The sequence below is a fragment of the Pan troglodytes genome, chromosome 15 (assembly GCF_028858775.2).
Source record: "Pan troglodytes isolate AG18354 chromosome 15, NHGRI_mPanTro3-v2.0_pri, whole genome shotgun sequence".
In the NCBI taxonomy this organism is placed as follows: domain Eukaryota; kingdom Metazoa; phylum Chordata; class Mammalia; order Primates; family Hominidae; genus Pan; species Pan troglodytes.
The window spans coordinates 71,170,232-71,196,311 of record NC_072413.2 but is presented as its reverse complement, the minus strand read 5'-3'; the positions used below and the strand labels follow the sequence as shown (position 1 = coordinate 71,196,311).

At 41.8% G+C, this 26,080-nt stretch overlaps 1 protein-coding gene across 13 annotated transcripts in view; it reads right to left on the bottom strand.

Moving 5' to 3' along the window:
- Positions 1-2,037: 2,037 nt before the first annotated feature.
- PSEN1 (presenilin 1) overlaps positions 2,038-26,080 on the bottom strand; it is an 81,153-nt gene continuing 57,110 nt past the window's right edge. For all 13 annotated transcript variants that reach the window (XM_016926347.4, XM_016926341.4, XM_016926336.3 and 10 more), the window contains 5 exons: positions 24,213-24,311; positions 15,903-15,989; positions 10,402-10,575; positions 5,162-5,280; positions 2,038-3,303 (listed from right to left, as the gene is read on the bottom strand). In XM_016926347.4, the coding sequence (XP_016781836.1) occupies positions 3,148-3,303; positions 5,162-5,280; positions 10,402-10,575; positions 15,903-15,989; positions 24,213-24,311 (635 nt within the window). In that variant the 3' untranslated portion in view covers positions 2,038-3,147. The remainder of the gene's footprint in view (positions 3,304-5,161; positions 5,281-10,401; positions 10,576-15,902; positions 15,990-24,212; positions 24,312-26,080) is intronic.

Genomic DNA, 26,080 nt, shown 5'->3' with positions numbered 1-26,080 from the left:
TCACACTCTACAAGTTATATCGAGAATGCATACACTGTCTGAGGCCAAGTAAATAACAAGTAATAAACATCATCTGTTTGGGCATCTATTGCAAAAGGAGGGTTTTTAAAAGCAGAGAGACTACAGAATGGGAATCCCGGAGTCTGAAAGTAAAAACACTGCCTCTTCAGTTGTTGCTTCTGTAGTAAAATCAACAAATTGCTTACTTATGACTGTTTTCTTCCAAGTTGCTTAGAAAGCTTCTACTTTTTCTGATTGAGAAATTGAGTCATTTGGAGTCAGAGCTGTGATTCTAGGAATACACACGAACCTACTGAGAACCAAAAACAGGAAGGTGAGTCTTTCCTCTCTGAAAAAAAATCTGCAAATCTTCCAAATATGATTGGTATTCCCATAGGCATGTAATGACATTCTGTCCATAAATACCCTTTATTCTGTAGCCCAGTCAGACTCAGACTCTTAGTGGCTACTTTCCTTCCTTACTGTCTTCCATCTTTTTATTAGGCAGATTGGCTTGGCTGGTCATACTCTACTGCTGGTTTTGCCCGACTCTCTAACCACCGCCTGTCCCGTGTGAGTGAAGGCACATCCTTATGGAAATTGCTACTGTTCTTTCCAGTGACAATCTATTTTTCATGGTGGAAGACTAGCATTTGGATGTTTTAGGAATGACTAAACTAATTCTAAAAAGAATGTTTGAGGGAAAAGTTCTCTGCCTGAGATGAATGATTTAAAGAAATAAGATGGGCTATAGTCTCAGCTACTCAGGCTGAGGTGGATTACTTGAGCCCAGGAGTTCAAGTCTAGCCTGGGCAACACAGCAAAATCCTGTCCTTTAAAAAAAAAAAAAGGAAAGATAGGTTCTCTGTACACTGTCTTACAATGTGGCTGAGATGTGGCTCAAACTTGGAGAAAGAGACAGAATGATTGCCATCTTTCTACACAGGACAATCAGTAATACATAGGATGGATTTAAATACACACACCCCACGTACCCTCTTCAGAGAAGAAATGTATCATGAAAGGTGCAACACATTTGGGATCCTTACACAAATAAATTACTCTAGATTAGGGATCCCTCAAGAATGCTTCCAATCACAAATTGCTATTCAGGTGGCTTTGCTGTAGCTGTGCTTTCTCAATGATAATACCCATGCTGGCACATGTCTGAGAGAGGGAATGAATCTTGGAAGAAGGGATTTCATGGAAAAAAATGAATTGAGATGATAGAACCTACTACTTTAAATCCCCCTTTCTTTGCATAGCTCTTATTTTTCCTGTCTTTGACTGCCTAATATAAGCCAATTTTAATTTAAATTCAGATCAGTACTCGCACACTACTCTTGAAGTTAGGTTCTTATAAGAAATATCCTGGGACAGAAAACAAATATTCTAAACACCAAAGACAGCCCCAAACCAGGTCATATCATATCATAGATTGGGAGAGAAAACAGCAGGCAAAAGAAGAAAAAGCTGGCCCCTCCTCAGCCACAGGAGGAAACTAAGTTTCTCATAAACGCTTACGGTCTGATCAGCATAGCTAAGGGCTCTCTGTGGTAAAGAAGGTTATGCCCCACAAGCCTTCGTCCAGAGGTGCCCTGGGCCCACAGGCTGATGGCTGTTTGTGTGTTTTGCCTGACTGAGCTGCCCAGAGCCTGAACTCCATGGTAACTGCAGGAGGCACCTCCACTGCCCAGTTCACATAAAGGTACATTGAGAGGAAAGGTAACGCGGGCAGAGACCACAAAGCACCCATTTGTGGAGCTGACGAGAATAACCTGAAACTCCTCCTTGACATCATTAGCTCACTGTATCCCCTTTGCTGCTGGAGGCCCCTTCTCTTTCCCCTTGGCAGTTGGTTCTCCTTCTGCCACCAGGTTCTCCCACAGCTCACCAAGTTAAATATGGCTTTCCCCAAACTCTTGCTTTGTGTTGATACAACTAGTTCATAATTCATCAACCACCAGCTTTTGGCTATTTGTTCAAATTCTGACCTACTGTGTAGCAAAAGCAAAAACAAAATACCAGGACAGAAAGTGCTTCAACAGCCATTTTACTCTTCTTTAATTCTACCGTCTTTGGGCATACATCTCATTTGCTGTGGAAGAAGGTCTGACAGCAGGACTGACAGCACCGATTCATAACACATTCTTTTCATCATACAAAGAGTAAAACCCTAGAATAATGAGACCATCTGCTATCACGACAGAGCTGCCTTACTGGCTGTAGAAAAAGACTGCTTGTGTGGGAGAGAAGAATGAGGACAGAGGAGGCATCTGGGGCAAGTGAGCCTACAAGTATGTCTACAAATTCAGAATTTGGTGGAAAATCCAAATTTGACTTCAACATGATACAGAATTGATGAGAAATAGCTGTATTGTTTCCAAAATTTACTGAATTTGGAACCTGAGGTTAAAACTTTTAGGATAAAGCAACCTCAGGTTCAGACTGGCCTTGGGAAGAAATGGCAATCACAGACGGTAATGAGTGTCAGTGCTTGAGAAGAATTGCCAAAGGCAATCTACATATTTGACTTGACTCAAAGAGAGGGGAAAACAAGTCTCATTTAAAAAGGATGAGTCTGCAGCAAAAAATCAAAGGGAAGCTGGAACCCCTGCCCACCTCTCCATTCCCCATTCTGCTGCTGGTGCCTGCTCTTCCTCACAGTACCTCCTGAAAAGTTCAGAATTCAGTTAATACAGAATTATTGGGTTGATTTTCAACGTGTAGTTTAAGATGAAGAGTTCCGTTTGGTTTAAACCACTTCACCTAACCTCTTGGTAACGGTAGTCCTGAGAGTTCGCAGTGTCAGTGAAATCGTCCTGTGACCACGCGTCAAGCTGCTGATGGGGCACAGCAACTTCCGGGCCTATCATGTCTCCTCGACCTCGTCCCTCAAATCTGGTAGTTTCTGCACCGAGGGACACAGTCCACTGCAATGAAGTATGTTCAAAATCGTTTTCTATAGGCACCTCCTTCCAAAGTCCAACAGTGCAAGGTGGTCAGGAAGACTTGGAAGGAAGCTGCAAAAGTCCAGCCGGGAATCTTGACTTTGTTAGATGTGGACACAGGAAAATCACCTTTGTCCTCCCCAGATTTTGTTATAGTCAAAGGAGAAACATCCATGGGATTCTAACCGCAAATATGCTAGATATAAAATTGATGGAATGCTAATTGGTCCATAAAAGGCTGTACAAGATAATCTGTGGCAAAGTAGAAAACAAGCCCAAAGGTGATGGAGATTGGAAGAGCTGGCAATGCTTTCTTGAAAATGGCAAGGAGTAATAATGTAAGGCACAAACCCTGTGGAGAAGATGGGAAAGACACACATTCACACATAATTATGAAAGCATTTTCAGGCAAAACTCAATCACAAGTCTTGGTTTTTAACATAGTTAACTGAATATTTTCCTTTTGGGGTTAAATTTTAGAACAGACGTTCATTCAATCTGGAAGAAGAGCTATGAAAAAAACCTAGCTTTTGTTTGTTTCATAGGGTTCACTATGCACACATTGTTATTTTATCCCTTAATTCTAGTAAAGAAATAGAATCTGAAAATAAGTAAAACTACTTTGAAAAAAAGTTAAAAGATACAGAAATTTCTATCTTAAACGATGTGTTGGCCTCTGTGATTTTAGTTTGGCTGGTTAAAAACCCAGAGGTGAAGAGCATTCTCTATGCTGTGCGGGGGCATTCTCTATGCTGTGCGGGAGCATTCTCTATGCTGTGCGGGGGCATTCTCTATGCTGTGCGGGAGCATTCTTTATGCTGTGTGGGAGCATTCTTCCCGCACAGGCTCCTCCGTGAAGCATGATGAGGCTGCAGTGTTTAAAAAATAAAATAAACTAAAAGTTTATTTATGAGGAGTACACTGCTTTCTTGTAAACACATGTACAAGCCATATAATAGAGTTCATTTTTCACCCTAGTTACGGAAACACTAGAAAGTCTTCACCCGGCCAAGATAACACACCTTTAGTAAAAATAGCAAGAAATATTTTATGGGTTGTTTACTTAAATCATAGTTTTCAGGTTGGGCACAGTGGCTCATGCCTGTAATCCCAGCACTTTATGCGGCTGAGGCAGGCAGATCAGTTGAGGTCAGAAGTTTGAGACCAGCCTGGGCAATGTGGCAAAACCTCATCTCCACTAAAAATACAAAAATTAGCCAGGCGTGGTGGTGCACACATGTAATTCCAGCTACTTGGGAGGCTGAGACAGGAGGATCGCTTGAACCTAGGAGGCAGAGGTTGCAGTGAGCTAATGTCACTGCACTCTAGTTTGGGCAACAGAGCAAGACTCTGTCTCAAAAAAAAAAAAAAAGCCAGGTGCGGTGGCTCACGCCTGTAATCCCGCACTTTGGGAGGCCGAGGCAGGCACATCACTTGAGGTCAGGAGTTCAAGACGAGCCTGGCCAACATGGTGAAACCCTGTTTCTACTAAAAATACAAAAATTAGCCAGGCGTGGTGGCAGGCACCTGTAATCCCAGCTACTCGGGAGGCTGAGGCAGAGAATCACTTAAAACTGGGAGGCAGAGGTTGCAATGAGCCGAGATTGCACCACTCCAGCCTGGGCGACAGAGACTCCGTCTCAAAAAAAAAAAAAAAAATCATAGTTTTGAAAGCTTCAGGGTTCATGCTGTAGCACTATCAGCAAGATCTATGTGGGGTCATGCATGGCACCAGCTCCTCTCACTAGATGCTTGCTGTCTTAAGTAACACTGCATGCTACAGGTTGTGTCATTAAATGCAAAACCACCACCAAACTCTCAGTGATTAAGTCCAGGGACTAAGGAAGGATCTGTTTATCCCTGTAAGACCAACCTTACAGAGCTAATTTCCTACATATCTGTGCTGCTAGGCTTGAGGCAGCGGTTCCTAAACAGAAATACCAGAATTTCCTGGGGAATTTTAAAAACTACACAATTAAATTGAATAAGAATATCTCAGGGCAGAGTTTACAGTTTTAAAAGCTCCCAAGTGATTCTAATGTGTGGCCAGGGTAGAGAACTACTAAGGTGAGGTCCAATTATCAAAAAGCTCCTCAGATAGCTGGAATATTTAACCCACCTGGGGTTAAAACAGAACTGCCTTAAAGGGACTGTGTAATCAAAGTTTTGACATTAAGAGCTCTGACACATTCTTATTAGTGTATACTTACAATTAATATGGCTACGAAACAGGCTATGGTTGTGTTCCAGTCTCCACTGGCTGTTGCTGAGGCTTTACCAACCAGAACACTGTAGAAAATGAAATCTCCCAATCCAAGTTTTACTCCCCCTAAAAAGGAAAGGTTACAAATATTAAAAAGTTGGTCACTCTTTGCTATGATTTCACAATTCAAAAATATCACTGCCCTACTCAACCCCACAATGAATGAGAGAAGTCAGTAAATGATATACAAAATTAGGCTTCAGCTGTGTTTTCTTTCTTTTTTGGTTTTCTACAATAGGAGTTCCAGATTCTATGTGACTGACTCTGCAGTCTTAACTGTAGATGCTGCTGTTATTTATCAATAACAATAATAAGTAATAATCATCATCTATTGAATATATAGTTTATACCCAGCACTTGTACTAAGAAATCCTTACAAGAATTCTGAGATAGGCATCATTTTATCATATTAATTAATATTATTTTTTTTTTTTTGAGATGGAGTTTTGCTCTGTGGCCCAGGCTGGAGTACAGCAGCATGATCTCGGCTCACTGCAGACTCTGCTGCCCAGGTTCAAGCGACTTTCCTGTCTCAGCCTCCTGAGTAGGTGGGATTACAGGCGCATGCCACCATGCCTGGCTAATTTTTTTATTTTTGATGGAGACGGGGTTTCACCATGTTGGTCAGGCTGGTCTCGAACTCCTGACCTCGTGATCCACCCACCTTGGCCTCCCAAAGTGCTGGGATTACAGACGTGAGCCACCACGCATGGCCTATCATCTTATTTTTAAAAAAGCTTCATTGGACTATGATTTACCTCATAAAACTGGAAGAGATGATTCAATGATTGTGGAAAATTAATAGAGCTGTACAACTATATATAGAGAGAGCTGTACAATTTAACTATCATCACAATCCACATGTCCATTGCCCCAGTCAGGTACCTTGTACCCGTTTACAGTTAATCCCCACTCCTACCCTAGGCCTTAAGCAACCAGTGATCTGCTTTCTATCTCAATAAATTTGCCTTTTCTAGACATTTCATATGACTCATACAATACATGCCTCGCCTATTTTACTTAATATAATGTTTTTGAGGTTTAACCATGATACTGCATGTGTCTACAGTTTCTTGGAAGTTACTGGAAGCTGAATGGTTTTCCATTATATGGTTTGCTTATCTATTTACCAGTTGATGGACATCTGGATTGTTTTCAATTTGGGGCTATTCTGAATAATGCTGCTATGAACATTTATGTCCATGTCTCTGTGGGGACGGACTGTTTTCATTTCCATTGGGTAGACTCCTGGGGGTGCAATTGCTGGGCTATGTAAGTTTAGGTTTTTAGCTTTTTAATAAACTGCCAAATCACGTTCCACACTGGCTGTACCAGTCTGCATTTCCACCAGCAACAATTGAGAGTTCCAGTTTCTTCACATCCTCACCAGCTCTTGGTATTGTTAGCCTTTTTCATTCTAGCCACTCTGATTAATGATGTTGAGCATCTTTTCATGTGCTTTTTAGCCATTATATATCTCTTTTGGTAGAATGTCTAGTCAAAGCATTTCCCTATCTTAAATTTGGGCTATCGTCTTCGTATTAAGTTGTAAGCATCCTTTATATATCCTAAATACAAGTCCTTTAACAGGACTTCAATATGATTTGCATATATTTTCTCTCAGCTGGTAGCTTATTTTCCTTTTTTTTTTTTTTTAAGTGATCTCGGCTCACTGCAACCTCCACCTCCCGATTTCAAGCAATTATCCTGCCGCAGCCTCTCGAATAGCTGGGATTACAGACATGCGCCACCACGCCCGGCTAATTTTGTATTTTTAGTAGATATGAGGTTTTACCATGTTGGCCAGGCTGGTCTCAAACTCCAAACCTCAGGTGATCCACCAACCTTGGTCTCCCAAAGTGCTGGGATTACAGGTGTGAGCCACCACACCTGGCCTTATTTTCCACTTCTTAATGGTATTTAAAAAATTTTTTTTGGCCGGGCACAGTGGCTCACACCTGTAATCCCAGCACTCTGGGAGGCTGAGGTGGGCAGATCACTTGAGGTCAGGAGTTCAAGACCAGTCTGGCCAACATGGTGAAACCTTGTCTCTACTAAAAATATAAAAATTAGCCGGGTATGGTGATGTGTGCCTGTAGTCCCAGCTACTCGGGAGGCTGAGGCAGGAGTATCGCTTGAACCTGGGAGGCAGAGTTGCAGTGAGCTGAGATCCCAGCACTGCACTCCACCCTAGGCAACGAGCGAAATTGTCTCAAAAAATAAAAAAATAATAAAAATTTAACTGTGGTAAGATACCCATCAAGTTTAACATCTTAACCCTTTTTAAGTTCACCGTTCAAAGACACTAGGTACAATCGTATCATTGTGCTACCATTACCATCGTCCATCCACAGAACTCTTTTCATCTTGTAAAACTGAAACTCTACACCCATTAAACGACTCTTCATTTCCCCTCCCCTTAACCCCTGGCAACCACCAGTCTACTTTCTGACTACTCTGATGTAAGTGGAATCATACAGTATTTTTCTTTTTGTAACTAGCTTATTTCACTTAGCACAAAGTCCTCAAGATTTATTCATGTTGTAACATGTCAGAATTCCCTTCCTTTTTAAAGCTGAATAATAAAAGTGAACAAAAATTTTAATTAGAAATGTAAGACATTTTTATTTATTGTGAAGGTAGTTGGTCTTTTTTTTTTGAGATGGAGTTTCGCTCTTGTTGCCCCGGCTGGAGTGCAATGGTATGATCTCAGCTCACTGCAACCTCCACCTCCCAGGTTCAAGTGATTCTCCTACCTCAGCCTCCTGAGTAGCTGGGACTACAGGCATGTGCCACCACACTGGGCTAATTTTGTATTTTTAGTAGAGATGGGGTTTCTCCATGTTGGTTGGGCTGGTCTCGAACTCCTGATCTCAGGTGGTCCGCCTGCCTTGGCCTTCCAAAGTGCTGGGATTACAGGCGCTTGAGCCACTGCGCCCAGCAATAGTTGGTCTTTTAGTGAATTTCAAGATATACTTCCCACAGCCAACATGCCAGTAACAAGCTCATCCTAAGTGTACTAATGATAGATTGTTTCTTTTTATAACCAAGTAATATTCCATTGTATGAATATACCACATTTATTATCCACTTATCAGTTAATAGACATGTGGGTTGTTTCTGTTTTTACCTGTTATAAACAATATTACTATGACCACTGTATATGTGTCTTTGTGTTGACATATGTTTTAATTCTCTTGAGTATATACCTAGGAGTAGAATTAGTGGGTCATATTTAATCTTTCAAAGAACTACCGAACTGTTTTCCAAAATCACTATACTATTTTACATTCCCACCAGCAGTGTATGAGGATTCCAGTTTCTTCACATCCTCACCAACACCTGTTATTGTCTATCTTTTTTATTATAGCCAATCTAGTGAGTATGAAGTGGTTTTGATTTGCATTTCCTTGATGGCTAATGATGCTGAGTATCTTTTTATGTGTTTACAGATCATTTTTACATTTTCTTGGGAGAACTAAACATTCAGATCCTTTGATCAGTTTTCTAATTAAATGTTAAATGTTGACTTTTAACAGATTGCTTTAGAAGACATTTGTGCCTTTTAGCAACTGACTTATAGTGTAAACTGAACCTTTTGGTAAGTACCCATAAGTCTGGTTTAACATACTCACACCATCAGAGATGGTGACATGTGTGCTGAATGCTAAGATGATGAAGCATGTCCGTTATTACTTTGCATTGGCTTCAGAGAAAGAAAATACTGATCTGAAGTTAGCAGGAGCAATACTTGATAGTTTCACTTTTTTTTTTAAAAAAGTTGGAGACGAAGAGGAGGAGGACACAAAGAGTCCTCTCAGGAGAGGGAATCGTCAAATTAGAAAAGGCAGTCATGAAAGAATTATGCTGCTGCTCTGGTCAACAACTATTATGTTATTTCCTCTGGCTCCTGGTGCCTGTGAGAAAAGAGGAAAGTAGAATAGGCAACCTAATTACTGTGGTAACTGAGGGCAGAACAAAGTCCCAGCAAAGGCAAGCTAAAGCCTGCTGTAAGAGCAGGCACATACGTCTACTTTTCCAGGAGTGTGAAAGTCACAGGCTGCAGCTGGGCTTTGATATCTGGAAAACTCAGCCAAGCAGTAAAGTCATGAATATGCCCAGTGAAAGTTCTGACTCAGTTAAAAGACTGAGGACAAGGTGTAAAAAGTGTTCTCCTCAAACTGATGGATATGTCAAGGTCATAATAATTAGTGACTAATGATTAAAGATGCTAAGGAACCTAGGTGTTTGTTTCCTTAAAACTACTTAATATTCTTGTTGTAATGTTTTAATCAAGTTTCACTCTTGCAAAAACAAGACAACCAAAAATAACTTAGTTGGAAAATATGCTAAAGTCTTATTCAATGAACCACATCTCTAAGACTAACTGAAGAGATGACTGAGCCCTAACCAAAGGGCTTTAGTGGCTGATAATGTTCCTAAGAAGCCCTAAGTGTTAACTTAAATCCATCAAGTGGCAACACATCTTAGACACTGAAGAAATACTTGCATTTCTGCCAATATCCTAAATCCCTTTGATTTTCTTTAAAATAAAATATAGCACTTGTCAACAAAAGGAATAATAATGTACAAGGTTGTATCATGCAAATCCACAGATCTCTCTATAGCAGAGTGAGACATATTAATAAAATTTTTGTAGACAAATGTATTACGGCCATGAAGGCTTACTGGAACAATTAAAAAAAAAATCTTTTAGTTTATAAAATAAATGCCAAAAGGTCAGGCTGTAAAATGCCAACTTAAAAAGTCTGAAGGGAGGCCAGGTACAGTGGCTCACGCCTGTAATCCCAGCACTTTGGGAGGCTAAGGCAGGCAGATCATGATGTCAGGAGTTCAAGACCAGCCTGGCCAAGATGGTGAAACCCCATCTCTACTAAAAATACAAAAATTATCCAGGCGTGGTGGCGCACGCCTGTAGTCCCAGCTACTTGGGAGGCTGAGGCAGGAGAATCACTTGAACCCAGGAGGTGGAGCTTGCAGTGAGCCAAGATCGCGCCACTGCACTCCAACCTGGTGACAGAGCGAGACTCTGTCTCAAAAAAAAAAAAAAAAAAAAAAAAAAGCACTATTACTGATATATCCAAATAAAAGTTCATGTGATATAGAATTAGACTGTAACACTCTCAATTCATTTTATGACTTTGCAACATAGAGAAATGCACATACTTTCCTCTGGGTCTTCACCAGCGAGGATACTGCTGGAAAGTTCCTGGACAGCAGCTCGTGACTCAGGTGTAGAGCGATGAGGCCCTAGATGACTGTCCCTCTGGGCTTCCCATTCCTCACTGAACCCGCCATCATCATTCTCTGCAACAGTGTCTTGTGACTCCCTTTCTGTGCCTTCAAGAGAAAGTGGAAGTTACAGCTCTAATATTTAGAAAAATTTAATACCTTTAAGAAAATTACATGGAAACAGTAACTAGTTGTCATTGTAACTAGCTGGCCCTTAAACCACAAAGCATGGGCTGTAGCAGTGCCTGCTGGTAGTTTATCCAACAGCTATTTTCTCCTTTATTTCCTGAGGGCAGAATCCTGAATTGTTTGTGTTCCCACCCCTCTCCCACATGACTCTGGTGGTGAATCCTGACCAAGCCAAGCCAAGCATGGTAATCCCACCAAGCCTCTTCCTAACAAAAGCTCTAAGGCTGTGGGGTTGTAACTTGGTATGAACCTATGAGTGGTGAAGCAAAGTCCACCGGGATTCCTGGGAAAATTTTTCTCACTCTTTAAGAGAGACTAAAGGAAAAAATAAACAGTCCCCTTCTACCCCTGAATGTTGCCTTATCTAGACATGATGCCTAGAACTACAGCTGTCATGACCACGAAGAGCAGTGGGCTGAAGACCAAGCCTATACACTAGTGATGGTAGAGTAGGAAGTTGGGCTACTTGAAAACATCCCTGAGCCACCAAATTAACCAACCCTACAAATTTCAAATGCCTACACCTCAGGCCTTCCTGTCACGTGAAAGAATAAATTTCTTCTTTGTTTAAGGCAACTGAGTTGGGCTTTTTATCTTTTGCAACTGAAAGCTTCCTAACTGTTGGCACTCATCCCTGGATTTGGTGACAAAATTATAAAAGTGGCTTCATTCTGGAGGGTGGATTGGGAAAGGAGGGGGGAGTGAATGTCTTTATGGGCCAGTCATTTCATTATAATGACTATCAATCTCATTGAAAATGGTGAGCATGATAGTCTTAAAAAACTTCCATACATTAAAAATAATTAAAATATATAAGTGAAGTTCAAAGTACTTTTATTCTTCCTTCATTTTTTATAAAAGTAATACATGTTCAGAGCAGAAGTAGATTTGCCATGAATAAGTAAAGCTTGTAAGCTTCAGGGCCCTTCCTTGCATGGCTTCCTCTGGGAGAGCCCTCACAATTTTGTATTGATAGTTTTGTATTCTTTTTATTATCCAGATCTCCAAAAACCTGAATCTTCTCTGGTTTGGAGTTTATGAAATAATATAAGAATAAGATTTATAAATGAAAACAGCAGTCCCTTTTCTACCCCCTCCCTCCTCACTTCTGATACTCATTCCTACCTTAAACTCTTTTAGCCATCCCTTTTGGTATTTACCTCCATAATTAATTATAAGTAGCATGCTCATTGTGCCATAACTTGATGTTTTAATTTGAGGTACTTATTCACCTCCTATAGAGAAGATAAAGCATTAGGTCTCATCCTTTAGTGCACGCAAATGTAACTCTTCCCGTCTTCCCAGTGCCATAACCTTATATTAAATTCAGTTTTATATTCTCACTATGCAAATAATATTCACAACTAAACTACTTTGCTATAGCCAGAATATACTATAATTACATTTGCTTTTTTGAGCAAGTTTTTGTTTTCTTTGGAAAACTGCCTCATTTTTTTCCACTGATGAATTTTATATTATTATCTATGACTAATTTATCCTGAAATGCTCTGACAGAGTTCAAACACATCAGGTAATCTCTCAGTTCTTTTGTTTGTTTTTTCCTTGCACAGATATCCCTCTTGGAGCCCTATGCCCTTTTGTTCCAATGTAACTTCTAGTTCCGTTAACACAGTGATTTTTCAACTAGGGATAGCACCTCCCTTCCGGGGAGTGTTTGGAAATAACTAGGATGGAGGAGTTTTTGATTATTGCAAAGCCTTAAAGCCATTATTGGCATTTAGTGGGTGAGGGGCCAGGGATGTTAAATATCTTGCAATATGAGGGAAAGTCCCACAAAGAACTGTGCCCCCCAAAATACCAGCAGCATTCTCACAGAGGAAGCCTGCAGTTCATCCAGCCTTCTCATTTCAAAGCCCTTGCTCATGTTGTCCCTCTCTTGGAAAGCTCTTCCTCCATCCTTCAGCGGGCCGTCCCCTATTACCACTTCCTCAGGGAAGCACCCCTTGACTTTCCAGGATACGTAAAATTCCCCTATTATAAACTTTCATAGCAACTTATACGTCTTCTTTGTAGTACCTATCACAACTGTATGAATTATTTATGTAATAATTTGTTGACCATCGATCTCTCCAAATAGACTATAAGCTCCACAAGGGCAGGGGAAATCTTGTTCAGTGCTATATCCCCAGGGCCTAGCACATAGTCAGGTGCTCAGTCAACATCTGTAAAATGAATGAAATTCTGTTGTATCACTCACTCACATACATATATACCTACATGGTCACAGACAATCATTTGATTTTCTTTAGCTTAACACAGGTTAACACAAGAGCCAGGCTTGTGGCAATTCTTTCCAGTATATTTCTTACTTTTCTATCAGGTTTACTAGTGGTCTTGATGGCAGCAGCGGCCCATCTGGAGTGGCTGCTGCAAAGATGGCAGCTGCAGCAGGGGAGGTGCAGCTGGGGCAGCATGCTCTGTGAGCTGGCAGGAGCCAGGAACAGGCAGGAGTCCTGCCCCCTTCTGAGTTGGTGGGGCGGAAGTCCCGCACTCCCACAGCTGCAGCTTCCCAGCTGTGGCTGTAGACCTGGGCATCCCTGTGCTCTCAGGGGTCCAGGAAGCCCCTTGCGTCTGCAGGCTCTGATTTCAGAGCAAAGTTGTGGCTGAGGCTGGGCGCTGTCATGACCTGGCCGGGTGTGCGGGTGCTTGGGGCAGCACTGACATGCCAGCCCCCTGCCACCTTGGCCCCCTCTGGACTTTGGGTGCTGACAAGCATGGGAGGGAGACTGAGGAGGGGCTGAAGGCAGCTTACTGTGGGCCTGCAGGCACCCTTTGGCATGAACAGCCTGGGTGCCATGGGAGCTATGGACAGCAGGTTGATGGCAGCAGGAGGCAGACAGGCTCCTAGGCGGAAAGGGGAAGTTCCCTGGTGAAGCACCACCTCAAGTCAGGGAAAGCCTGAAGCCTGGAGGCCAAGCTCCCAGTTCCACAGACCACAGTGAGAACTTATGGTGCTTTTTCTGGGCCTGCTCATGGCCACCCATGGACCCATCAGCATGTACTTCCTCCCCTCTGAAGCCCATAAAAACCCCAGACTCAGTCAGAATTGGGCAGATGAAGGGACAACCTGCCTGCAGAAAGAAGCTACCCACTCCGGGTCTCCTCTCCACTGAGGGCTGCAGAGATGATGGGATGACCTGCTTGTGGATAGGAGATACCCATTCCGGGTGTCCTCTCCACTGAGGATTACAGACATCAGGATGACCTTCCTGCAGACAGGAGCTACCCACTCCAGGTCTCCTCTCCACTGAGAGCTGCAGAGACAATGGGACGACCTGCCTGTAGATAGGAGCTGCAGATAGGGTCTCCTGAGAGCTGTACTGTTGCTCATTAAAGCACCTTTTCATCTTGCTCTCCCTCCAGCTGTCCACGTACTTCATTCTTCCTGGATGCAGGACAAGAACTTGGGACCCATTGAATGGCAGGATTGAAAGAACCGTAAGACAAACAGGGCTGAAACATGCCCCCCACTTGCCACGTTGCAGGTGGCGAGAAGGAGAGAAGAGAGGAGTGAAGAGATGTGGCCCTTCGGGGAGTCCAGACTCAGGAGTTCCCTAAGCCAGGGCTATGACCCCCCTCTTTGGGGTTCTGCAGTTCCTGGCATCTCCAAGCTTCTGGGTGCCCCTGTGTTCCCCAGGTTAACACAAGGTTAACACAAGAGCCAGGCTTGTGGCAATTCTTTCCAGTATATTTCTTACTTTTCTATCAGGTTTACTAGTGGTAGTGGCCTGTAGTCAAAGCTGCTTAGGTAATGCCTGGTCTAGCTGCAGCAGGGAGCTAGTACCTGCGGCTGCCTGCCCTGCTGCAGCCAGCATGCCTGGCTGTGTGCAGTGGCTGGACCCTGCACTCACTTGCTCATGCACTCCTCGCTGCTCCATGCCTGGCTTGCCTTTGGCAGGCATGGGGTCCAGCTGGTAGAGAAAGCCAAGCATAGCCAGCTAGGCTGAGTAGGTGGAATGAGCCCAGTGGGCCTGAGCAAATCTCAGGTAAAGGTGCCACCAGCCACAGAGGTTTCTGGCTAGCAAAGTAACACCCTAAGGATCCCGTGAGAGTCTAACATGACCTTGTTCTGCTGCCTTGCTTACTGTATAATAAAGACTGACATCTCTGAGTTCCAAATAGGAATTCCTGGTTGAAAGTATCTTCCTTGCAGTTGCCTAAATGCTAACTTTGTAGATTTCCTGGCTTTATAAAACATAAACTCTCCCTTTCCTGACAAACAGCAACTCAATTAAGGCCTTTTTTTCCTCACCAATATTTACTGTGCCTGTTGTTTTTCAGATTCCTCATAAAAGTTAGCCCTTTTTTGTTTTTCTTTCAAAAAGTAAGCTTTTTTTTTAGACTATTTATATTGTGCTGTTATTCCTCAACCCTTTCTTTTTTTTTTTAGTGTGTGTGGGAAGGTAGCCTCCATTCCAGAAAACTGAATGAAAGCTCCCCCTCAACTCCATCTAATAACAACTTCTAACTTGTGTTCTCCTTAATATGTTCTGTAGTATCCTTAGAGGGCCTTTCACTCTCTTATCCTAAGTCATTATTATTATTCATTATTATTATTATTTTTGAGGTAAGGTATAAGTTGCCCAGGGTAATCCGGAACTCCTTGGCTCAAGTGATCCTCTTGCCTTGGCCATGTAGCTGGGACTACAGGCACATATCACTGCACCCAGCTCATCCTAAGTCATTCTTATCCTCTTCTAAAAAGTCATATCCACCTAGAATATTTGATCTTCTCAGTATACACATCAGCACATCTCAAATCATATTTCAGTTATTCTGGCCATGTTAGACAAGAGGTTCTCATTTTTATGTTGTTTATATTTTGCTTTTTTTGTTTACTTATTTTTCCTTTATTGTCTGTTTCTTTTAGGAGGTTCTTACTTTCACATGTTTGGAGAGAGTTTATTTTTTCTTTTTAAAATCATGACATAAAAAACAAACAAAAAACAAAAACAAAATCATAACCTCAGCCTGAACCTTTCCATGCTGGTATTCTGTATTTAATGGGAGGTGTCTTAACCTAGGGTGCTTTGACTGTATTGTTGGGTTTTGAGTATCTGAACTCCTTAAATACTTATCTGTGTATTTACTGGGCATTACCATAGTTCTCAAGAGATTCTCAAAGGAGTCTATGACCAAAGAAAGACGATAAAAACATTGCTATACTGTTAGCTTATAACAGTGACCCTGAAAAATCAAGATATTATCTAATAAAAGTTACCTACTTTCTGCATTATACTTGGAATTTTTGGATACTCTCCTTTGAGCTTCCGGGTCTCCTTCTGCCATATTCACCAACCACACCATTGTTGCTGTTGGGAAAGACAAAATTCCAGGTAAGGACTGGACATACAAAGTATGCATAGACAACAACAAGCCATCATTTCTCCACACAAATCGCCAGTCTTCCTAATGCTGCCTTAAGACTGTTCAACAATCAGAAGTAAAAATAAAAAAAGGTTCTCTTTGGTTTTAGCAGGTAAGAGAAGAAGTTCTGAAACTGAATGTTTACTGTAGTACTCAAACTGCACCTGCTATCACAAAACTCTTCATCATTTTTAGTCCCTGAAAAGTAACCAGAAGGAAAACTGTTCAGGCCAGCAAGATTCCACTGAAACAATAGCTGGACTAGTTGAATGTTCTAAATTCCAGGACAAACTGGAGCTCACAAAAGCCTCAGATGGTGATTATAATTCAAAAGATGCACAGAGTAAATTTCCTTCATATTATGTCTCACTTTTAGAATGTTCAATAATGCTAAACCATGTTTTAAACCCGGAGTGAGAAAAAACGTTAAAAGCAATAAACATAATAGGGATAGTCAAGAGGCCTCCTCTGTGCCCCTTCTACAAAAATACATGTATATCAATATATCAATCTAGATCTAGATATACACATGTGCATCTCTACCACATTTTAGTTCAGAGACAATGTGAAAACTTTAAAATGGTGCTTCTCTCATATATTTCAGGCAGGAATGAAAAACGGTATAATCCCCACTGGAGGGAAATTTGGTAACATCTAATAAAACTACATGTGCATTAATCCTTTAACCCAGCAATATTACATTTTGGAACTTATCCTGAAGATACACCAAGAATAACACAAAAGTACATATAAGCAAACACATGACATATGAGGTTATGGTGGGAACCAAATGCCAGCAGCAAGCTGAGTCCAATCTAGTCACAGTAATTTTTTTTTTTTTTTTTGAGACAGAGTCTTGCTCTGTCGCCCAGGCTGGAGTACAGTGGCACGATCTCGGCTCACTGCAAGCTCCGTCTCCTGGGTTCACGCCATTCTCCTGCCTCAGCCTCTCGAGTAGCTGGGACTACAGGCGCCCGCCACCATGCCCAGCTAATTTTTTGTATTTTTTTTAGTAGAGGTGGGGTTTCACTGTGTTAGCCAGGATGGTCTCGATCTCCTGACCTCGTGATCCGCCCGCCTCAGCCTCCCAAAGTGCTGGGATTACAGGCGTGAGCCACCACGCCCGGCCTGGTCACAGTAATTTTAAACAAGATACTTGACATTTATGTCTCTCTGGCTTTTTATCACTATAATTTTATCCATGTTTCTAATACTCAGGCTTCTTGAAGAACTTATGAAAGAAATACACAATCAAAGAAGCTGAATGACCACCTTGTTATTTCTGAGGTCAACCAAGTTTCATTATAGGATAACCCAACCAAATGATCAAAAGTTAACAGAAACCAGGCAGGCAATACACTGTTTAACTAAATCCAGATCTAAAGAAGAAAAACTGAAGGGCAACCACCAAGTATGAGGTTTATGGATTAGTTTTTTATCTTCATTTTTTCTAAAAACAGGGTCTCACTACGTTGCCCAGGCCGGACTCAAACTCCTGGGCTCAAGCAATCCTCCCGCCTCAGCCTCCCAAAGTGCTAGGATTACAGGCATGAGCCACTGCACCCAGCCTGTTTATGGATTTCCATAGCCTTTTGGAAATGAAGCCACCAGCGATTTATTAGGTTTTCTTTCTTTATGCAAGTATGAAAAAATGTAGCTACAAGCTCCTTTGTTTTAGCAGTTAATAGTAACATGAAAATCAATGTCCAGCTAACTTTTTCTGTAAATGGCCAGGGAGTAAACATTTCAGGTTTTGTGTGTCACATATTCTTCCTTGTTCTTTTTTTTTTTTTTTTTTAATGTAAAAAGCATTTTTAGCTTATAAGCTGTACAAAAACAAGCCATGGGCCACATTTGGCTTCAAGCAGTAGTTTGCTAACCCCATGTTAATTATCATAAATAGTATATTTGTTAAATAGTCCTAAAATAATATTTTTTTAAAAATCACTTTTCATTTCACCTTAACACAAACACCTTACATCAACAGGAAAATAAGCAGATTTCTTGTTTAAATTAAAAAAAAAAAAAAAGGCCAGGCACGGTGGCTTACACCTGTAATCCCATCACTTTGGGAGTCGGAGGTGGGTGGATCACCTGAGGTCAGGAGTTCAAGACCAGCCTGACCAACATGGAGAAACCCTGTCTCTACTAAAAATACAAAATTAGCCCGCTGTGGTGGTGCATGTCTATAATCCCGGCGACTCGGGAGGCTGAGGCAGGAGAATTGCTTGAATCCGGGAGGCGGAGGCTGTGGTGAGCCGAGATCGTGCCATTGCACTCCAGCCTGGGCAATGAGAGCGAAACTCTGTCTCAAAAAAATAAAATAAAAAATAAATTAAAAAAATATGTTTTTTAATGTAGTCTAGGGTGGTCTTGAATTCCTGGACTCAAGCAATCCTCCTGCTTCTACCTCCCAAAGTCCTGGGATTATAGTCATGCCTGGCTGGAAAATAGGCAGATTTAAAAATTAACATAATATACCCGCCCCCAACTGATATGAAATCAAAAAGCTTTAGATAAAATGATCTACCTCAAGGAATTGTTAGTTTCCCTTCTAGTTAAGCTCCCAGAGTGAACCACTTCTACTAATGACCACTAGGTAAGAATAAATTAGCTCAAAGAGTAGGTGTATATTTTTTCTGTCAAACGACAGAAGTAAAAAACAAAAATGCTCATACATTTCCTGTCAGTAAGAGCATTTTGCAAACTGAATACCCTTAACTGGGAGACAGTATTAAAATGCATGAAAGAATTATTTATTGATTTTTAGAGAACAAATAGCCAGGATGACTGATTTAAAACTTTTTATATTCATGCTTATATCCACTTCAGGGAAAAAGTACTCATCGGCATTGCGTTGCGGTTTTCTTACATTCTGTTAAAAATGTAAGAAAAATGTAAGAAAAAATTCTTACATTCTGTTGAAAAAACAAAATGAAGGCCAGGTGCGGTGGCTCATGCCTGTAATCCCAGCACTTTGGGAGGGTGAGGCGGGTAGATCACCTGAGGTCACAAGTTCGAGACCAGCCTGGCCAACATGGTGAAACTCTCTCTCTACTAAAAATACAAAAATACAAAAAATTAGCTGGGCGTGGTGGCAGGCGTCTGTAATCCCAGCTACTCAGGAGGCCGAGGCAGGAGAATCGCTTGAACCTGGGAGGTGGCAGTTGCAGTGAGCCGAGATTGTGCCATTGCACTTCAGCCTGGGCAACAAGAGTGAAACTCCATCTCAAAAACAAAAACAAAAAAACCTCTCAAACTCAACGATTTATATAAAATCCTCAAATCTTCACCAGACATTTAGTATTACAAAAGAACAGATGCAATCTTGAACCTACCTGATCTACACAGGAGGTAAGGGTTTATACTCCTATTTTCCCACATATGTTGAACTGTTTCTAAAACATCTCAGAATGTCTCATATTCTGTGGTTATTAAATAGACTTGAGAACTTTTAAAAAAATACATGCAAATAATCTGTATCATTCCAATTTTACTATTATGTGCTGCTAAAGCGAGCACAGACGTGAGTTTTAAAAATATTATATATGATAGGCTGGGCACGGTGGCTCATGCCTGTAATCCCAGCACTTTGGGAGGCCGAGGAGGGCAGATTACGAGGTCAAGAGATCGAGACAATCCTGGCTAACACGGTGAAACCCCGTCTCTACTAAAAATACAAAAAATTAGCCAGGCATGGTGGCGGGCGCCTAGAGTCCCAGCTACTCGGGAGGCTGAGGCAGGAGAATGGCGTGAACCCGGGAGGTGGAGCTTGCAGTGAGTCGATATCACGCCACTGCACTCCAGCCTGGGTGACAGAGCAAGACTGTCTCAAAAAAAAAAAAAAAAAAAATATATATATATATATATATATATATAAATATATATAATATGTGATAGATATTTTAAAACAGAGTAAATGCTTCTTTCTGAGTATTAAATTAACATACACGTTTAATGTTGCTGCAGACTGAAAGTCTGGTCCTAATTCCTCAGCCATCTTTGTACTCACACTTTTGCCACGGACTCACTTTGAGTAGAATGTATTTTCCCTTCTCCCAACCTGTGGCTCAACTAAAAATATGGAAAAAAAAAAAAATTAGCCAGGTATAGTGGCGCATGCTTGTAATCTCAACTACTCGGGAGGCTGAGGCAGGAGAATTGCCTGAACCCAGGAGACGGAGGTTGCAGTGAGCTGAGATTGCGCCACTGCACTCCAGCCTGGGCAACAGAGCAAGACTTACCTCAAAAATAAAATAAAACAGGTCGGGTGCAGTGGCTCACGTCTGTAATCCCAGCACTTTGGGAGGCCGAGGCAGGTGGATCACTTGAGGTGGGGAGTTCAAGGCCAGCCTGGCCAATGTGGCGAAACCCCAACTCTACTAAAAATACAAACATTAGCCGGATGTGGTGGTGGGTGCCTATAATCCCAGCTACTCCGGAGGCTGAGACAGGACCATTGCTTGAACCCGGGAGGCGGGGGTTGCAGTGAGCCAAGATCACGCCACTGCACTCTAGCCCGAGCAACAGAGCAAGACTCTGTTTCAAAAAAAATAAATAAATAAAATAAAATTGAACCTTCCCTCTCCTTGAAACACCTTTCCTGAAACCTGTTCTCCTGTCAGGTCACCACCTGCTCTGCCTGTGAGACAGGAATCTTTGATGTAGTACATGACATTTACTATACCTCTCCTTCTTCACCACCCATTCTCTGCCTACACCATCACTTCCACTGCCAGCACTGGCAAAACACAGAGACATGCATGCACACATATGCACCTTCCCTTTGGAGTACTGCTTCTGGTTCTATCACTCTACTGAAACTGCTCTCTTCAATGTCACTAATGACATCTTAGACAGCAAATACTGTATGGTTTTACTTAGTCCTCATTACCTTTGACTTCTTTATAAAAAATGATATTCTCGGCCAGGCGCGGTGGCTCACGCCTGTAATCCCAGCACTTTGGGAGGCCGAGGCGGGCGGATCACAAGGTCAGGAGATCGAGACCATCCTGGCTAACATGGTGAAACCCCGTTGCTACTAAAAATACAAAAATTAGCCAAGCGTGGCGGCGTGTGCCTGTAGTCCCAGCTGCTGGGGAGGCTGAGGCAGGAGAATGGCTGAACCCGGGAGGCGGAGCTTGCAGTGAGCCGAGATCGCCCCACTGAACTCCAGCCTGGGCGACACAGCAAGACTCTGCCTCAAACAAACAAACAAACAAACAAAAAGATATTCTCTTTTTTTGGGAGGGTGGGGATGAAGCCTTGCTGTCACTCAGGCTGGAGTGCAGTGGCACGATCATGGCTCACTGTAACCTCCGCCTCCTGGGTTCAAGTGATCCTCCCACCTCAGCCTCCCAAGTAACTGGGATTACAAGTGTGCACCACCACACCCAGCTGATTTTTATATTTTTAGTAAAGACAGAGTTTCACCATGTTGGCCAGGCTGGTCTCAAACTCCTGACCTCAAGTGATCCGCCCACCTAGGCCTCCCAAAGTGCTGGGATTACAGGCGTTAGCCACCACGCCCAGCCTCTCTCCTTCTTGAAATTGCTTTTCCAGTAACTCAACAGAAAAATTGGCAAAAAAAATCTACAAGGATATACAACAAACTGACAACAGGGGTAAGTACTTGATAAGGCATTAAGATTAGAGATGATAGTTACCGTGAAATTTATTTTTATCTGTAATTTTTATCCTTTTTCAAGGAAAATGAATTACTTGTATAATTAAGATTAATTTTACAGGGCTGGGAGCAGTGGCTCACACCTGTAATACTAATGCTTTGGGAGTCTGAGGCAGTTGGACCACTTGAGACCAGCCTGGCCAACGTGGTGAAATCCCGTCTCTACTAAAAATACAAAAATCAGCCAGGCGTGGTGGCATGCGCCTGTAATTCCAGCTACTTGGGAGGCTGAGAGAGAATTGCTTGAACCTGGGAGATGGAGGTTGCAGTGAGTTGAGATTGCGCCACTGTACTCCAGCCTGGGTGACAGAGAGAGACTGTCTCACACACACACACAAAAGATTAATTTCACAAATATGAAAAAGATTATACCAAGCCAGTTACAAAATAAATTCAGATCTGTAACTAAGAAACACGTGAAAAAAAGTTCAAATAATCACCCAAAGCATTAGACAAACAATAAAAAATAAAACAAGATGTTATTTTTTTGCCTATTAGATCTCTTTCTCTCTCAGACACACACACATGCATGTATGCACAGACACAGGCAAGTATTAACAAAGCAGTGGCCGGGCATGGTGGCTCACAGCTATAATCCTGGCATTTTGGGAGGCCTAGGCAGGCGGATCACCTGAAGTCAGGAGTTCGAGACCAGCCTGGTCAACATGGTGAAACCGTGTCTCCACTAAAAATACAAAAAATTAGCTGGGTGTGGTGGCACACGCCTGTAATCCCAGCCACTCCGGAGGCTGAGGCAAGAGAACTGCTTGAACCCAGGGGGCGGAGGTTGCAGTGAGCCGAGATCGCACCACTGCACTCCAGCCTGCATGACAGAGCGAGACTCAGTCTCCAAAACAAAACAAACCAAAACACCAAAGGGGTAAGGAAATTGATACTTTCATATTACTGAAGGGAATGTAAACAGGCATAGCTTTTTTAGGAGGCAATATGGCAAATTATCAAAATTTAAATACATCCTTTGACTTAGCAATTCTACTGTAAGAATACATTTTATAATAATATTCATAAGTTCATGGATGCACTCTGTAAGTGCTGTCTGTGATAGAAAATAAATGGAAATGATCTAAATGTCTATCAATGAGGATACCCACCACTGAATATCTACGTAAGAGAACACTATGCAGCCATTTCATGTGCTGACATCAAAAAACAGTAATGATATTCTTAAGTGAAAAATACTGGCTTGCCCAATTTTCCACTATTTTCCTCTACTTCCTGTAGTATCCTCTCGTCTCATTCTCTAAACACAGTAGTTGACAAAGTTTGACCCTTGTCTTCCTCTTCTCTTCTGCTTTTATTTGAATTGCTCGCCAGCTCACAGACCTTAACTACCACCTCTCTGCTAATGTTCTTCAAGTCTCTATCTCAAATATCAACTTTTTCCCAAGCTCTAGTATTTCATTTCTAAACGTCTGCTAGCAATGTCTACCTAGTGACACACAGGTACTGTCAACTAAATTAGATATGAGCCACAGAAAGATATAAAACTAAACAGATCCTTCACACAAGAAAACATGGCCAGGCGTGGTAGCTCACACCTGTAACTCAAGCACTTTGTGAAGTCAAGGCAGGAGGATCGCTTAAGCCGAGGAGTTCAAGACCAGCCTGGGCACATGGCAAAACCCTGTCTCTACATACAACACAAAAAAATTAGCCAGGCCTGGTAGTGCATGCCTGTAGTCACAGCTACTCGGGAGGCTGAGGTGGGTGGATCACCTGAGCCTGGGAGGTCGAGGCTGCAGTGAGCCATGATCACACGACTGTACTCCATCCTGGATGGGAGTGAGACCCTATCTCAACAACAACAACAAGAAAACACAGGAAAGCATTTTTTCTTCATCACCTTTCCTTCAAGCTTACAACTTCTCTCCTCAGTTGCTAGAACTATTGATTCTACCTCTGAATCCTCTCATCAACTCTTTCCCTTGATTGCTACTGCCACTACCATAATTCAAACCCCCATTACTTTCCACCTAGATCATGGCAATATCATCTTAATTATGCTTAGTATGCCTCTCATGATCTCAGTATCCACCCCACCAATTCATCTCACACAGTGCTGCCAGCTTACAAAGGCACGGCTCTGCTCACATTACCCTTCTGCTCAACAATCTCAGTTCCCCAGTGGTCACCGAATAGCAGAAAGACATCTAAACCAGTCACTCAAAGGAATCCTTGAGCTTGCCCTAATCAACAACTCCTAACAGGTTTTAAAATGGGAATGCTGGTTCCCCAATATCTAAATATTTTCTTTCTTTCTATTCATATTGAAAACTCTCTTGAACCAACATCAGGTAGAAGACAATTGCTTGCAAGGAAACAAAGAGATCTGCAGGAGTTCCAGGAATGCTGTGCATTTAAGATGAGAACAAGTACCATGAAAATGACCATAGTTACATGTGCTTCAGTTCCGATAAATTCTACACTGATTACTAATTCAATATCATTCTCAAATACTTACAGGAGTAAATGAGAGCTGGAAAAAGCGTTTCATTTCTCTCCTGAGCTGTTTCAACCAGCATACGAAGTGGACCTTTCGGACACAAAACAGCCACTAAATCTAGAAAAAGAAAAACATAAAAGACATCTAATAAAATGTATGGGCTAAACTTGTGAATGGGTGGTAGGGAGGAATTAACGAAGGAAAAAAGTTTAATGTTTTTTGTCTCTTTTTACACAAAAAGACGTTGAATGAATATGAAATAAATGGCAGGTGAACTGGTGGGGGTGGGGGAGACAACATAAACAAAATAAAATGACACAGAACATCTGTAAAAATTTCATTTGGGTTTGACTGCTATTTGCTTAGTGTACAGTGTATCGTTACTGGGGTATAGGAACAAGTCTTCCCAGTTTAAAGGAAAGCTGCAGAGATAATGATGAGATAGACTATTTTAAGCAGTTGTCAACCTACAGCGAGCAGAAACAGGGAGAAGTCACTTCTAAACTAATCACGGATATGAACTACAAATTAAAAAGATTACTCTGAGATGAATTTAATAAAGGGGATTTGACTGAACTTTTCAAAATATGAAGAGCAGAGTAGAAGAAATTCATCCCTTCTCCTTTTTAAAAGCAGTATTACGTACTACTGAGAAGTACTTGAAGTAAGAGGGCAGTAAATTTAAATAAAACACAATAATAACTCTTTGCGAGATAAAGTTTATTACTTCTTTACTCTTTGGTCACAAATATTCAGGTCTCAGAACATATGCATGTGGTGCTGAAAAGTAGCTTATTTTACAAAAATAATAAATCAGAGAGGAAACAACATGCCTGTTATTCCTGTTTATACCACCATTTCTTTCGATCAACTGCACTTTTTCTTTCATTCTCTGTCATGAAAATTCAGAATATAGGCCGGGCGCAGTGGCTCACGCCTGCAATCCCAGCACTTCGGGAGGCCGAGGTGGGCGGATCACAAGGTCAGGAGATCAAGACCATCCTGGCTAACACGGTGAAACCCCATCTCTACTAAAAAATACAAAAAATTAGCTGGGTGTGGTGGCGCGTGCCTGTAGTCCCAGCTACTCGGGAGGCTGAGGCAGGAGAACGGCGTGAACTCAGGAAGCGGAGCTTGCAGTGCGCCGAGATTGCGCCACTGCACTCCAGCCTCGGCAATACAGCAAGACTCCGTCTCAAAAAAAAAAAAAAAAAAACAAAGAAAGAAAGAAAGAAAATTCAGAATATAAAAATACAAAAATAATTTTAAACACTGAAAAATATAAAACAGGTATAGCTAAACTTGTAAAGGAAGAATTGATAGCTTGTGTTCACATTATTGTCACTTAAATGCATTTACATTTAAAAATTTCATGTCTTGGCAGGCACAGTGGCTTATGCTTGTAATTCCAGCACTTTGGGGAGGCTGAGGCAGCAGATCGCTCGTGCTCAGGAGTTTGAGACCAGCCTGGCCAAGATGGCAAAACCCAATCTCTACCAAAAATACAAAAAATTAGCAGCTCATGGTGGCAGGTGCCTATAGTCCCAGCTACTCAGGAAGCTGAGGTGGGAGGATTGCTTGAGCCCTGGAGGTGGAGGCTGCAGTGAGCCAAGATGGCGCCACTGCCTAGGTGACAAAGTAAGACCGTGCCTCAAAAAAAAAAAAAAAAAAAAAAAAAAAAAAATTTCATGCCTCAAAGTGGTCATGTCTCTTCATATAATAATATATATGTACAATATAATATAGTATATATAGAACTATAATATAATATAGTACAGTAATAAAACACACATACACAAAGAAATCTCTACTCTCACCACTTCTACCTCAATTTGTTTGAATGAGAAGTCTGCCCTGCTCTGAAGTGATGAGATTTTCAACTTGTT